Raw genomic sequence first — 15,448 nt, 5'->3', positions numbered from 1 at the left:
CTTACTGGCTGGCCCATAGCCTGATAGCAGTACCACATTCCTCATCTCTCTTTCCATGACTGGTCTTTCTGATGTTGCTGTAAAAAACCTTGGAGTCTTTTAATGCTGATTTGGAAAAGGAGAAGGGTATAGACAATGTTTTTTATTCACAGGATCATTTACAGCCCAAAGAGATTTGAACTTTTAGGCAAGTGAACTAATGAAGATTTGCAATACATTGGCATAGTCTTATATTTCAGTTTCACATTGGCAGCTTAATTAAAATGTGTGGGTATAAATGTGTAGTTTCTCTAGGGTGCTGATTTTTTTTTTTTAGTACGTTATGTCCAAACATTGAGCTTAAATAATGTGTTTAATGAGTAGCATTGCTGGTAAAGAAACTTCTTACTCCAACATGTGGATCTTTGTATCCTGCAGTTTGCCATCGTCTTCAAAACTCCAAAGTATAAAGATGTCAACATTACAAAACCAGCCTCTGTGTTTGTCCAACTTCGGAGGAAGTCTGATTTGGAAACTAGTGAACCGAAACCTTTTCTCTACTATCCTGAAATCAAAGGTAACTCAGTTGTTTAAACTCTTGTACTTGTTCCAGCAAGAGGACATGCTGATTAGGAGAGATCAGGTGGTCACCTTCTTTAAACAGCCTCCTGTAACTGGCCGCTGGGTCCCTGGTTCTTCTTTTTAGAAAAGAAAGAAGTAATATGCTGTTTGGGGGTCATAAAATTTAAGTCCAGCCTTTAAAATAATGTTATTTCTACCAAGTTTTATATGAGATTTAGACATTTGAAAATGTCTAAATTTGAGAATCTGTCACTTAAGGAGTAACTCGGTGTTCAGGCAGTTGAGATGAAAAAATACCGCTTGCTATGTAGGATAATCTGCCACTTTGTCAACTGGCCTCAGGCAGCTGAACAGAAGACTAAGCCACCATGAATAAGGCATCATTCTTTTCCTCAGAAAAGATACACTGAGAAGAGGAGGTAATAGCCTCCTTAAATCGTTATAATGGGAATTATGACTTTGGTAAGTTCCTAAAGTGAAGCATCCACAGACACATAGGAGAATGCTGAAGAGCGAGAACCCTGAGTTCTTGACGAAGGTTTCTTCAAGGTCCCTAAAATTGGGGATGTATTTCATTAGTCGAGTGTGCATCAGAGAAGGAGAGGGTTTCCTAGGCTTAGGAAACTTGAGGAACTAAAACAGTTAGTGTTTATTCAGAGAAAAGTGGGCATTTTGAGCACTGAGGTGGACTCCTGAAGGCCAAGGCAAGTGAGGAAGGCTGGGGCCAGGCTCTCAAGTGCAGTGATTGGCAGCAAAAGAATTTTGCATGGATTCTGGAAAGGGAAATGACCAGGCCAGTTTGGGTTTGCAATGATGGCTCTGATTTCTTTATATAGACACCAAAGAGATGATCTGGGCAGCAGACAATGAGTCAGAGTGTCCCAGAGAGAAGGGGGGAATTAGTAAAGGTGTTAGTGCAATGGAGTGAAAGGAGAAGGTGGGTTCAGGAAGCAGTGCCATGATGGGGTCAAGAGGATCCAGGGCCTGGCGGAGGTAGGAAGTGAAGGAGAAAACCAGGAGTCACAGAAGGTTCTAGGAAGCCCCCCCGGGAAGGTTGTGCTGTGGTTGCACTGATGAAGAATCAAGGGAGCAATAGATTTGGGTGGACAAAGATAGAGTTCAGTTTAAAACATGTTGCATTTTAGGTTCCTGTGGCAAATTCCTAACAGGCCAGTCAAAAGGCAGGGCTGGAACTCAAGAGGAGGCAGGGTGGGAAATACGACATTGGGAGTCCTCTCAGAGTGAGTGTAGCAGGCCCCAAACTGGTTAATTGTTCAAAGGTATCAGTCAACCTGGAGCCCACTGACCCCTAAGGGGTCTTTGGATAGAAATGTACTTTAAAATAACTAAGGGGGTTTGTCATCCTGTATTGTATTTTACATATCGAAAACCTTGATTCTAAGAAGTGATCCATAGACTTCACCAGCCATGCCAAAGAGGTGTTGGCACAAAGAAAATTAGAAACTCCCGGATTAGAGGGAAGTGAGACCGTGGGGGGAGGTCAGTAAAATGATGGTCTCGAGGCACCCAGGTCCTGGCTGAGGTTCAACCCACAAAGGTGCCGCAGCAACGATCCGCACAGCTGACTCTTGATCCTGTGAGAGCAGCGTGTGGTGGGTGATCTCTGAAGAGGGCTTTCTTTTCCTAGAATTCGTGGTGTGGAGGAGTGTGTAGAAGACAGTTCTGTGAGTTCTTGCTCCTTTTCTGAGCTTGTGACCTCTCCCCTGATGGGTCAAATTTATAGTGCATTCCGTGACCGGTGGTTTGAAAACACTGTCAGCAGAGAAGCCTTTTTTTCCTCTGCACATGAAACTTTAGTGCAGAATCCTAGTACATAAACCTGAGAAGCTCTGGTTAAAGCGGAGGTGGGGAGCCCTCCTGCTGGGCCTTCCCAGTCTCTCTCTGCTCTCTTCACTTCCCTGCCCAGGCACGGCCTGAGGTCTTCTGAATGCTTCAGTCTGCATACAATTTGAAAATCACTGCTTTGGATTAAACACTTTCTCTCAGTAGATACGGAAGAGAAACAGCAAATATTTTTGGATGTTCTGAGGAAAAAAATAGATTTCTTCTCTTAATAATGTCTTCAAAATAATAGTAATTTCTCCAACACAGAGCATCACATCAAAAAGAGGAAACCCAGGCTATCTACACATGTATGAGCCTAGACATATTCAAAGCTGAGCTTGGTTTCCAGGCTACCTGGGTCCCTTTCACAGTGGTATCTGTGCATGGAAAGTGTATGATACAGTGAGGTCACCTTCAGACTATTTCATTCCTACCCTCTTATAGTAGGAGCAGTCTGGGGCAGAGTTACAGAATGGGGTCTCCTGAAAGTTCAGAATCTCTCTTTTATGTATCAAGCACTTACTTCCAGGCTATCATTGACTAAAAGTCCCATGCAATACACACTGTATAAAAAGAACCATCTGGTAAATACGAGTTAGCACTTGAGCTCCACAGAAAGGATGGCTAACATGTATTGTTATTCAGCCTTTGTGAAATTAGAACTGTTTTATTAAAGATAAATAATTACTGTGATCTATAAAACCATCTGGATTATACAATCAGGTTGAAATCATCGTAAGGAGAAATAATCACACCAGGCATGTGACTGGTGAGAAAAGCAGCAGGCCATCTAACATCAGAGTAACTATGGGAAAATGAATCCAAACTGTACAACCCAGGGAATCACTGTGTACCTAGCTCAGAAGTCACCGAACTCACCTTCCACTGCCCTTAACCCCTGCCGTCACTCCCTATCTCATTGCCTAATTTTATATTCATCACTTATTTTTATCCATATATAAAATTATCTTACATTAGTTTATATGTCTGTTGTCTTCTTCCTACCTCCAGTAGGATGAATGTTCTTTTTAGATAGATTTGGTCTTTCGTGTTTATGGCTACATCTACAACAGTATGTGTCACATTGTAGATGCTCATTAAATATATGAGAGCTTAGTTTTAATCGACCAAGTTGCCATCCTCATCCAAAAAGCTGGTAACTTATTGGGTGCCATCAAGTAGGATATTAGACAAAGAAATACATTCCTGTTGTATAGAATCATCGAGCCTTGAACTCTACCTCCTCTTTGGTCATCGACATTGTATCTGATAAAAATTTCATGGAGATGATTGGGTCTGGGGAGACAATTAAAATAATCAAGGGAGGGATGATTGGCAAAGAAAGAAGATAGTTGAGGAACCACTGCACAAAAGCAAAGAATGAGCATAATGACTTTTTCAGGCTAAAAAGCTGGAGATTAGGAAGAAATAGATTCATCATCTTTAAATTATGAAAATAGGATCAGGATAAATGCAAGCATCTTTGCCCACAGTCTAGAATCAGAGAAGCGAGAATGAGGTACTTTTAAGGCACACACACAGCAGAAGGTGGTAGAGGCTAAAAGTTTATTGACATTTGCGAACTGAGCTATTCTCTTAAATCATCAGTTATTAAGGAAGCAAAGACATATTGAAATGTTTCCCAAGAATGGTGACCTAATATAATGGAATGCTCACCAGACTTTGCATCTGACCTTTACTCTGCTTTGACCTCACACAAGTCCTTAATCATCCTAGCTTCTTTTTCCTCCTCTGTAAAAGGAGCATGTGTTGTGAGTGGCCGCTTAGGTCCCTTTTGGTTGATGTTTCATAGTACACCCCATGGTCCACTGCCAAAGGCAGACCACAAGGTGTTCAATGCCATAGAAATTCAGACTGCAGATTCTTTTATTTAAAAAAGCTTGTTGTGTGGAATTTTCTGTGTCAGTTTCTTGTCATTGAAATCTCAATGACTGTAGGATAGTTAATATTTTTTAAATTGACTCACAAAATTCCCATTTTTACAGTGAAATAGAACCAGTAACTATCCTTATTTTATACGTCAAAAGGAGTACATAGCAAACACCAAATGATCTTTTTTGCTAGAAATCATGTCAGTGGATAACATTATTTCTGAAGGTGACTATGTTGTCTGCTTTACTCTTATATTCATGTTCTAAAGAACTAATACTCCAAGGGAGATCAACAGGGTAGTAATAGTGATGACTACTAGTTAGGGTACAACTGATTGGGAAACATTATAAATTTGTCCAAAACCTTTGATGAGGAAATTGTTCAAGTTTCTCCGCTTTGAGGTCACCCCTTTCTAGTGGAAGCATGTTTTCTTCAAAGTTGACATATGATGGCGTTTTTTTCTTCCTAACAAGTCTGGACAGGATTCTTTTTTAAAAGATTATTTTTAAGTGTATGTCGTTACCCTACTTTCCCCTGCTTCTTCTTCCAACTGCACTTAGAAGATCATGAGATAACCAGTAAACAGCAGCATTCTTTGTAGCCATGAGATGACTGAAACAACCGCAGAATTAGAAATAAGCAAAGATCTTCGTGAACATAAACAATGACCCGAACTGACATGAACAATCGGAACTAGGACAGTTGTTAAGTATTGGGCTGCTGATTGAAAAAAAAAAAAAGAAAAAATACCATATTGACTGTTCATTTAAGTTAAACAAAAAAACTTCCTTCATTTCTTCATTTTACAAGACAGAAGGGAGAAAAATACATACATGGTGGGAAAATCAGAAATGAGAAAGAAAGGGAAACAGAAAGAAGAAACAAGAACGCAGCAACAGACCACAAAGGGACTGGCAGAACTCAGAAGGGGTGGTGGGACTGGTGAGAAGCAAAAGCAAGACAGAGCGACCACATGAGGACTGAGGGGGGAAAGTCTCAATACCTTCTAGACCTGGACAGTCAGAAATCTCAGAGGACCTCAATGTATTTTAGTTGAGGAGTGGTCTTAGACTTTTAGCCTCACATATCTCATGGCTCCAGATCCCTCTCATATTGGCTTTCTGGAGTCCACCCACTTTTAGCAGCATGGTGGCCCCTAAGGAACCACCTCCGTCACCTTAAGTCTGCACAGTCTCTGACTCTCAGTTTGACTTTTTATTTTGTTCCATGCCCCAGTGACAGTTGAATCTTCTTAAAACACCACCCTATACAGCATTCCCCTGTGCAGAATGCTTGTAGAGGAGATCCCTTGGGTTCACAGTCCAGGTGCTCTGCGATGCGGTCCCGGCCAGCTCCATTTCTCAAGAACTCCTACCAAACTTTCACTTCAGCTGCACCGCTCCACTGCTGTTCTCATAAGCATGAGGTGCACAGTCCTTCCTCCCTCACTCGCCCTTGCGTCTCCTTCCCAGAACACACTTCCTTTGCCCTCTCCTGATAGGGAGTTGATTCTGGGAAGTCTTCCGTGAGTTTTCCAGCCCACAGGGACCTCCTAGAAGTCCTTCCTTGAACTCCTGGAACCCTAGTTGGCACTATGATTTTAACCTATACAGCATTCTAGTGGTATTTCTCTAAGTTTTGCCTTAAAACCTTAAAATTATGCCAGAGGGTTCTTGACAGCAAAAGCATGATGTCATACTTTATTCTGAGCGCTTCACTCATTGTAGATGCATGGTCAGTGTTAGCTGATCGGTAATGGTTGTTTTGTATGACCAAGTGAAAATGCTCAGTAATGTTTTCTCTTCAGTATCTTCTCATGGGTAGTCTAGTCTCTCACTAATTTGAATGGCATAGGGGACTTAAACTACTGCAGAGAGGATTTGGGTGTGTACAGTTCTGTGGTCACTCTGAGGCTGGTTCTTGGTCTTCGTATCCATTGGAATAAATACAATGCTTCTTGAAATTTGGCATCTCTTCCTCCTTGGGTGCTTTCTGTTTCCCTTTAAGATGTTTAAAAATACCATCAGAATTAATATTCTTTCTGTGGCTAGTAGTGGAACTGAATCAATCTTTTCTCCTCTGGTTTCTCTTCCCTTAAATACAGATAAAGAGGAAGTACAAAGGAAACGGCAGAAGCTCATGCCCAATTTCTCAGATAGTTTCGGTGGCGGGAGTGGGGCTGGAGCTGGAGGCGGAGGCATGTTTGGCAGCGGCGGTGGAGGAGGGGGTGCTGGAAGTACTGGACCAGGTATGAATCACGTCTGTTCTTTACTCTCTAATCTGAGAGAGTAAATTTTCTTTTCCAAGATTTCCCTAAGTTGTTCTGATATTATTGAGCATGATATATTACTTTAATTAAAATATTCCCAGCAAATTTTTTTTCAAAGAAATGCCTGTTCATTTTATAATATGTAGATAGATAATACCAAAAACTGTAAGGAAAAAAAAAAAAGTCACCCAAAGCCAGTTTTCAAAAAAAAAAAAACCCACAAATACCTCTGTTAACATTTTGGTTTATTCACATACACTTTTTTTTTGCGTGGGTGTGGGGACACAGTTTGCAGTTGTCTTGGTATCTTTTGGAGACATTGAAAAGATGTCATATTATAGTTACATTATGTTGTAGGAAAGTTGAAAATACTCAAAATCCTGCCATTAAAGGTTAACAGATATTTTTGTGTGAGATTCATTACAATGCATAGTTACACATTTTTCCAGAGCACAGCTGTGGACCTCATTGTGCATAGTATTTTAATCCATGTACTTGTATGACCTGCTTATTATCATCACATTATGATTGTATATAGAGTCCTATATACTATTTTTTGCTAACGGGTTAATATAAGCATTTTCCATGGTAATAGAAACTTTTTACATAAGCCTAATTTTAATCATCATTTTAATGACTTTAATTTTAATATTTCATCAGATGCACAAACCACAGTATAACTTACTTGAATATTATTTCCTATTTCTTATATAAAATGTTGGAAGGAACTCCTCTCTCCATGTTACTTTGATTCCAAATTGTTTTTATAAATTAGATTCTGGGGAGTGAAGTGACTGTGTCAGAGAGTATGACAGCTAATACCCACTGCTTCTCCAAAGAGTTTGACCAGCTTACGCTTTCAGCAAAAATGTCTGAAAATGACCAGCAGGGGAATGTTTCTGTTGGAGAGTCAGTATGTGTTCCTGTGCTTTGTTTGGTGCAGTTTGGCCCTCCAGAGGTTATGCGGCTGTGTTCTGTGTCAGCCAGTCTAAGTCTGGATGGTGACCCCGCACGGTTAGCCTCTCCTCTCCACACAGGGGTGGGAGACGTTCTCCAGCATGAGCTCCTGCAGGCTGCCCCTCGCCTCGGTCTTGCCTGAGCTGCCAAAATGCAGACCCTGCCGGAGTGGGATTCTCATCACCCCATGACCCCCGGGGATGTGTCTGATGACTCTCAACAGAAGCACTGTGTCGGAAACACCTGAGGGAGGGACACTAAGGTTTACCGAATCCTTTTTATAAAAACCATCATGAGGTTTCCTTTGTTTTACTTGACATTTTCAGGGTATGGCTTCCCCCACTATGGATTTCCTACATATGGTGGAATTACCTTCCATGCTGGAACCACTAAATCTAATGCTGGAATGAAGCACGGTAAGTAACCCCTTTTTTTTTTTTTTTTTTTTTTTAACTGCTCAGAAAGGGACAAGAAAATTATTTAAAAATTAATTAAAACCAAACATTTTTTTTAGTCATGACTTACCATAACAACATTCTCTTGAAAAAAAAAATTGCTGAATGCAAATCAATTAAGATTCTTCTTTTCCAAAAAATTATTATTTTCTCTGGAGAGTATAAATTCTATTCCTGATGCTTTATTTATGTATTAACTTGGCAAGTAGCATGAACAGGGAAAAGAAAAGAATGTTAAAAAGGGTCGTATAGAGACTTGACTATAAAGAAAAAAGTCACCAAACTTATCTTTCTTTTTCTTTTTTTTTTTCAAATACTCTTTTTTTTTTTCAAATTCTCTCTTTCTTTTTTCAAATACTGCACTTTGGAAGACATTTGAAATTTTATAAAGATGGTCATTTCTCCTCAAATGGATCTTCTAATTAGTTGTCACATGATGTGTTTATGGTTATATTACATCTCTGTTCTAATGTACTCAGTGAAGAAATAACACAAAAAGGTCTTTTCATATATTCAGCACCTGGTATGTCAGGTGCTTTTTTCAACTGTAGTCAGTATGATTCCTCTGTAAGGACAATAGTAGGATCTCAGCTTTACAGACAGCACACCAAGGTTCAGAAGTGATCATTCACTCACTGAAAGTATGTATCTGTTAGTGGCAGAACCAGGCTCTGAGACAAGCCTGCTTATAAAACCTGTTGCTCTCACTGGAGCTGTCAGATCACATCGTAGGACCTCAGAGAGCATGATCAGAAATGGTGTGCTGGATAGCGCCTACACCAAGAATGAGAACTGAGGTCCCACCTTTACAACTCGCTTAGGCACTTGGGGACAAAATAACTACTTTGCTTTCAAGAATTTTAAAAATTCCACTTTCTCGCAATTCCTAGATTTATTTCATTTTTCTCCTTTACAAATAAACGGAATGAGGTATACATTTTTACAAATGCCAAAAAAAATGTTTTTTAAGATCTTAAAGTTCTCATTATATGAAAAAAAATGTGCAGCTCTATATGCTGATGGATGTTAACTATGCTTATTGTGATCATTTTGCAATATATAAAAATATTGAGTCATTACATTGTACACCTGAAATTATGACAATTTTATATGTCAATTATACCTCAGTTTAAAAAAAAAGAAAAAGAAAGAGTTTTTTGGAAGTGACTCCAAAGCATGTTACTTACAGCCATTTTAAAAGGAATTTTAAATTACTGTTTTCTGTGTTCTCTCGTGGCGCAGCAGGTTAAGGATCCAGTGTTGTCGCTGCAGTGCCTTGGGTCACTGTTATGGGGCAGGTTCAGCCCCTGGCCCAGGAACTTCCACATGCCATGGGTGCGGCCAAAAACGAAAAATAAATAAATTCCTGTTTTTCTTTTCCCTTTGCAGAACTTGCCTCCTACCTTTATCTGAGCTTTGCTGCAATCATGGATTATAAGTTGGTTAATAGATTTAACTGAGAAAAAGCTGATGCGTTTTTGGGTTTTGTTTTTTTTTTTTTTTTTTTTTTTTTGCTTTTATCTTAGGAACTGTAGACACCCCATCTAAAAATGACCCTGAGGATTGTGACAAGAGTGATGACAGAGAGGCCGTAAATCTCTCTGGGAAAGTCACAGAAACCACAGAACAAGATAAGGAGTCCAGCAATGGAGAGGATGAGGTGCATCTGACGTATTCAGTAGGAGTAAAGGAGGAGAATTACAGGTTCCAGGGTGAGTGCGCACACGGAGGATTACGTTGTACTGGTTGGGGAGGGGATGGGGCGGTTCTAGGCGCAGAACCTATTTCCAGAGGACAGGTTTAGTTTCTGTTGACCTAAAGATGATACATCAGTACCTGGGTCAGTGTGCTCTTCAGAGCCCCGTGTGCCTTTTGAAAAGCATGTGCCGGATTATTTTACGCACACTGGGATTTCCATTTTTGTAGTGTTATCTTTGCATATATAAAAGACAGAGATCAACACAGGCTCCTCCTAACATGCAGTGTTGGGCTATCAGGAAAGATAATCTAATTCATTTCCACCACAGATAACAGCAGTTTGCATAATTTTGACAGTCTCCTTTTTCGAGACTGGAGCTTGACTGTCATACTGAAGTGGATGGAACATTGCCTGAAAATACGCACTTTTCCTTTTTTTATTGCTGCCTTCTTTGAAGAATTAGGATGAGGCGGGACAGTGCACTTTTGTGCATATTTGGAACCAGTACTCGTTTGAGTTGTGTCATGAATCTAGGTCACCCTAGATTGTGCTTGGAAGACGTTTTCTATAAAGGGAAAAATAGTATATATATGTAGACTTGAGGGCCACATATGGTTTCTAGTGCATGTGCTTTTTTTTTTTTTTTTTTTAAACATTGCTTTAAAAATGTACAAACCCTGCTTAGCCAGGAAGCCTTATAAAAACAGGCCATGTACATACAGATTTGGCCTGCAAGCCACAATTTGCCTCCCTTCGACCTTATGAAAGCAAAGTTTATAAAAATGCAAGTGGCTCATGGACAGCCTGTCTCTCCAGCAGAGACTGTTTGCTGAAACTTTTTAAAAATTCAGGCAAAATTTAATTAATATTATTTGGAGATTGTTCTTCTTAAAATTTTAACAGACATTTCTGAATTTCTTTTCCCTGAACAAATTATAAGTGGGTTTTTGAGATCAGCCTCTGTATTTTGTCAGTGAGCCGTCCAGTTGTGCTTTTTCTAGTAAAAAACAATCCAGAAGCACTGAAAGGAGCATTTTCAACTAAAAGGATATGTCTCTAGCATCAGAACACGGATGCTGATGGTCTTGGTCTCAGGCATGCACTCCTATAGAGCTAGTGATTGTGATCATTGCTTTGCAGATAACCTCTTTCTAGAGAAGGCCATGCAACTTGCCAAGCAGCACGCCAATGCCCTTTTTGACTATGCAGTGACAGGAGATGTGAAGATGCTGCTGGCTGTCCAGCGCCATCTCACTGCAGTGCAGGATGAGAATGGGGACAGGTAAGTTAGGACTTTTGCAAACAAGGGTTGGTTTAGAGTTTAAAGAGAAAAAAAGAATTGTATGGATGCTGGTTAGAGATGGAAAATGTTGATCAAAGTTATTGGGTCCCGCAACTGAAACACTCCCTCAAGGAAAAGAATGTGTCAGTGAGGTCGAGTAGCATAATTTGCTTCTCCTGTCCTGTGGCTTTCACCCATTAGACTCTAAAATAGCTAGAATACTCCTCTAAGACTGCAACACTCTGGGCAAGAAAATTAAGATGTATGTGGGGAATGGCTTTTTGAAGAGCCTTGCTTTATTTGTTAGAATAAGATTTAGAGTAATATTTAATAAACATTTGTTTATAGGAATAATAATATTTGCTTTATTTACTGGAATAATATAATAAAATTTGGTCTCACCAAACCCCTAAACCACTTGTTATCCCAACTGCATATTTGTCATGACAGTGTTGTCAAGAAAAAGCCCAATAGAAACAGCACCACAGCGACAAAATGATTAAGAGGCCGTTGTCATTCTTTCCCAGTTACTGGTTCCTTCTCTGCTGCCTCTGTTCATGGTCACTAGTCTGTGACTGGATCAGAGTCTTGTAATTGCTCTGACCCACATTGTGTGGGAGTCTAACATTCCAAGCACCATGCTTCCCATTCCTGCTGTTACTGAGCTTCTATTTGCAAAGCCACCTGGCTTCATTCTAAAGCAGGTCTCCTGGTCCTTTCATTGAGACTTCTAAACTGTTCTCAAAAGCCTCTAAAAAAATAACGAGACAGCAGCCCTCAAATTCAAGTCAAATGCTTTATCTAAAACCTTCCCAAAATAGTGCTGTCAGTGAGAAGTCCTTCTCTTGGAAGAGCTCTGGGATACTACGTTTTAAACCTCCGTTGAACCCCTGAACCAAATGCTGTAGGAACGTGCCAAGCTCAGGGTTCAAGCAGACCTTTGTCCTCATTCCTTGCAGCATAGCCAAGGATGTGGTATAACCCCGGCCGTGTTATACAGTATGAGAGGAACCAGTCCAGCCTTCTCTGTGTAGTATCATGAATAGAAGAATGTTTTTTACAGGGTTAAATAATGCAGTCAGTATTCAATGGCACATGACCCCAAGAGAAAGCAGTTAACCAAGACAGGACAGCAGCACTTCATGTGACAAGTTTAGGGACCTGTTGAATTGATGCATCTAAGAAAGATGAGCACATGCCGGTTAAGAAGGGACCTCGGTTGTTTGAAGGAGATTGGTGGGAAGGGATACAGATGCACACATTCAAGTGGAGGCATTGAGGAGAAAGTGGAGGCATGTGTCAGGGTCAGGAGAGGCTAAGGAGGTGGCCTTTGCTGCCCAAGTAGGAAATTAATCCTTAGGGGTTCTCCTGGGACCCCAGACGCACTCACGGAAGCAGGCCCATGAGGCTTGCCTGTGGCTGGAGGCCTGGGAGGTGAGCCTTGGGGAGATCAAAGAGAAGTCCCCATAAGAATGTAACAAGGGATAGGTTTTGGCCTTCGCAGCTCAGGCCCCTTGTTTTCACTGAGCCCATGATCTTCAGCTAATAATCTGAATCCTGTGGCTGTTAGTCATCACAGAAAATACAATAAAGAAAAAAAATAATAAAAATTTCTGTTACTGGGGAAATTCCCATGAGGGTGTGAAAATTTATGGGGGAGGGGGAATGTACTTCTGCTATGAAATGCTGAGCTGCACATGGAAATTTTTAGGCAGTTTTTGAAGTACGACCTTTTTCTTGGTATATGTGCATCATGTTTGCGTCAGACGTTGGGCCTTCTGCAGCCGTCTTCTTCCAGCCCTGCATTTCAAAAGACAGTACTGAAACCCTGAAATCATTCATTTAAAAATATCGCTCAAATAATGATGTCACAATTTAGTTTTTCAGGCCCTCCTGTGTCAGTGTTAATGCCAAGTAATACACGCTTGCCATTGCTAAGTGGCCTGAATAAAATGACACCTAATTATCTTCAGAGAAAATCCAGATCCCATGTGTACTGTGACCGTGTGATAGCTTGTGCCTCAGATCCCATGTGCACCACAACCATGTGATAGCTTGAGTGGGCCGTGCATCATAATCTGCCCCTACTTTGGAGGATTCTTCCTCTTAGATGTTCATCTACAAATGTACAGGGCAGCACACGTGTGTCCCAGAAGCAGAGTAGCTTAAGGGGTTGTGAGATAGCTTTGGAACAAGACAGTCCTGGACTTAATATGTGACCCGAATTGAGTTCTATTAGACCTCGAAGTCTCAGTTTCATCACCTGAAAAATGAGGATAATATTACCTCCCTCGTAAGATTGTTACGATTAACAAGATAATGTATGTCGAGTGCTTACTGTAGTCTGGTACATAGAAGCGTAAACAAATAGTAGCTGCTTTTACTATTGTTATGGTTAAGTTGTTTCCAGTTAATTTTAATGTTAAGGGTTTTTTTAACAATTAAAAAATTGTGTTCCTAGGAGGGATGCTTGGCACCTGCCAATATTTTCAACCTCATTAGTGTACGCTCTGAGTTTTTCAGTCATCCTTTTTTAGTGCCTATATGTGTGCCAGGGGATAAGGCTGGCTTAGAACCAGCCTCTGAGAAGATCATAGGCCAGAGAGGGAGGAAGATGTGTAGAGAAATGTAGTCGCACAACCAAGCCATAAACCTGAGGGGAGGTAACTTGCTCTGCCTAGGAAATTGGGAAAGTCTTCTCCAGGGATGTAAGGTTTGAACGGGATTATGAAGGCTGGAGCGGCGCCATCTGGGCAGAGAAGAGGAGCAAAATCATTCCAGGCGGAGGGAGTAATTCGGAGGAGAAATACAGTCACATTGTTCTTTACAAGTTTAGTCTTCTCCCCATACTTAAGAGCCTGACTCTGGTCTCCTCTCTTGGGGTCCCGGAAGATCTTAAAAAGCCATCACACTGGATTTTGGAGGAGGTGGCAGGGCTGGGTGCGGTAACTACATTTTTGTGGACAGATCCTAGTCCAGGCATTTTACATATATTATCTACGTGTCAGGGCAAAGTTAGAGGAGCAGATGTCCTGGAGTTGTAGTACAGAGGCAGAGCTTGGATTTGAACTTAGACCTCTCTGGCTCGAAGTCCAGGTTCCTCTACACCTCAAGGAGTCCAAACTGAATGCCCCCAGGCAGGTGCTGTAAATGAGTGGGCAGAAGAGCATCCCTACCTCAGATTCAAGATGTTTCAAAGATTCAGAACATTTAGGGGCCAGAGAAAACTAGGTATGAGAGCCAGATTCAGTCTGCAAGTCTAATCCTAACTTGGGAATCTTTTCTCCATTAATGCTTAAGTTGATTATTGTCGGTGTATTTTTGTTCCAGTGTCTTACACTTGGCAATCATCCACCTTCATGCTCAGCTTGTGAGAGACCTGCTAGAAGTCACATCTGGTTTGATTTCTGATGAAATTATCAACATGAGAAATGATCTCTACCAGGTAAGCAGAAATATCAAAGAGACAACAGAAGAAAAATCCATAGTTTAGGGGGTTTGTGTGTGTGTGTGTGTGTGTGTGTGTGTGTGTGTATGTATTAATAGTAATATATAATGTTAATAGCAAAAATAAAATGTTTCTGTAGGTAATGTCCTTAAAACCCATTACAGTGAGGAAAAAGATAAAAGCCCATTACATAGGAATATTCTTTCTTTTTTTTTTTTTAGGGCCACGCCCGCAACATATGGAGATTCCCAGGCTAGGGGGTGCTAATCAGAGGTACAGCTGCCAGCCTATGGCACAACCATAGCAACGCCAGATCCAAGCTGCATCTTTGACTTACACCACAGCTCACAGCAACACCTGATCCTTAACCCACTGAGCGAGGCCAGGGAGTGAACCCCCAACCTCATGGTTCCTAGTCGGATTCGTTTCCACTGTGCCCTGACAGAAACTCCCATAGGAATATTCTTTTATGAATTAGGATCCTTTGATCTGTGGGTGTAATACCAGTCACCCCACAGTGAAATTGAACATCCTCTTGAGGGAAGGCTAACTTTAAGCTTCAGAAATCTGCCAAAGCAGTTAATCCAATGTAAAATAAACATATCACATCTGTCAAGAAATAATAAAATTGAAAAAAAAAACCCTAAGTTTTAAAAGCCAATAATTTATAAGAATTTTGAAGTCTGCTGAACATATTGACACCATCTAGATTAAATGCATATCCAATGAAGGGTGCTGAGATCAGAATGCAGAAGGTAAAAGGGTTGCTTGAGAAGGAAAAGGTGTCATCAAAAACAGAAAACTCAAGGTGAAAAAAACTGGGAACAGCAAAAAGTTTTGCACAAATCAGGTTTACGTAGGTGGGCCTAAAAGCAATTTGAGGAACTCTGTTGCAGAGGGAGAAGTTGACTGGAGACTCAGTGAAGCTGCCTCCTGGGCACATGCAGATTTCAGATGAGGAAAGGAGGTTAAAACTCGTGGACACGACCAAAGCCTGGGTGCTGGGTGCAGGGAGTTGCAGACCTGGGCTGCCCTCTTT

The 15,448-nt window shown here is 40.9% G+C and overlaps 1 protein-coding gene across 1 annotated transcript in view; it reads left to right on the top strand.

Moving 5' to 3' along the window:
* Positions 1–15,448, top strand: part of NFKB1 (nuclear factor kappa B subunit 1) — an 87,918-nt gene that overhangs the window by 58,089 nt on the left and 14,381 nt on the right. The window contains 6 exon segments of the mRNA NM_001048232.1: positions 418–556; positions 6,404–6,547; positions 7,852–7,941; positions 9,507–9,692; positions 10,820–10,961; positions 14,292–14,406. Of these exon segments, the coding sequence (NP_001041697.1) occupies positions 418–556; positions 6,404–6,547; positions 7,852–7,941; positions 9,507–9,692; positions 10,820–10,961; positions 14,292–14,406 (816 nt within the window).

Source organism: Sus scrofa, chromosome 8 (genome assembly GCF_000003025.6).
Source record: "Sus scrofa isolate TJ Tabasco breed Duroc chromosome 8, Sscrofa11.1, whole genome shotgun sequence".
NCBI classification, from domain to species: Eukaryota; Metazoa; Chordata; class Mammalia; order Artiodactyla; family Suidae; genus Sus; species Sus scrofa.
Note: the sequence above shows the minus strand (reverse complement) of the source record. Positions and strands in the feature narration are given on the sequence as shown.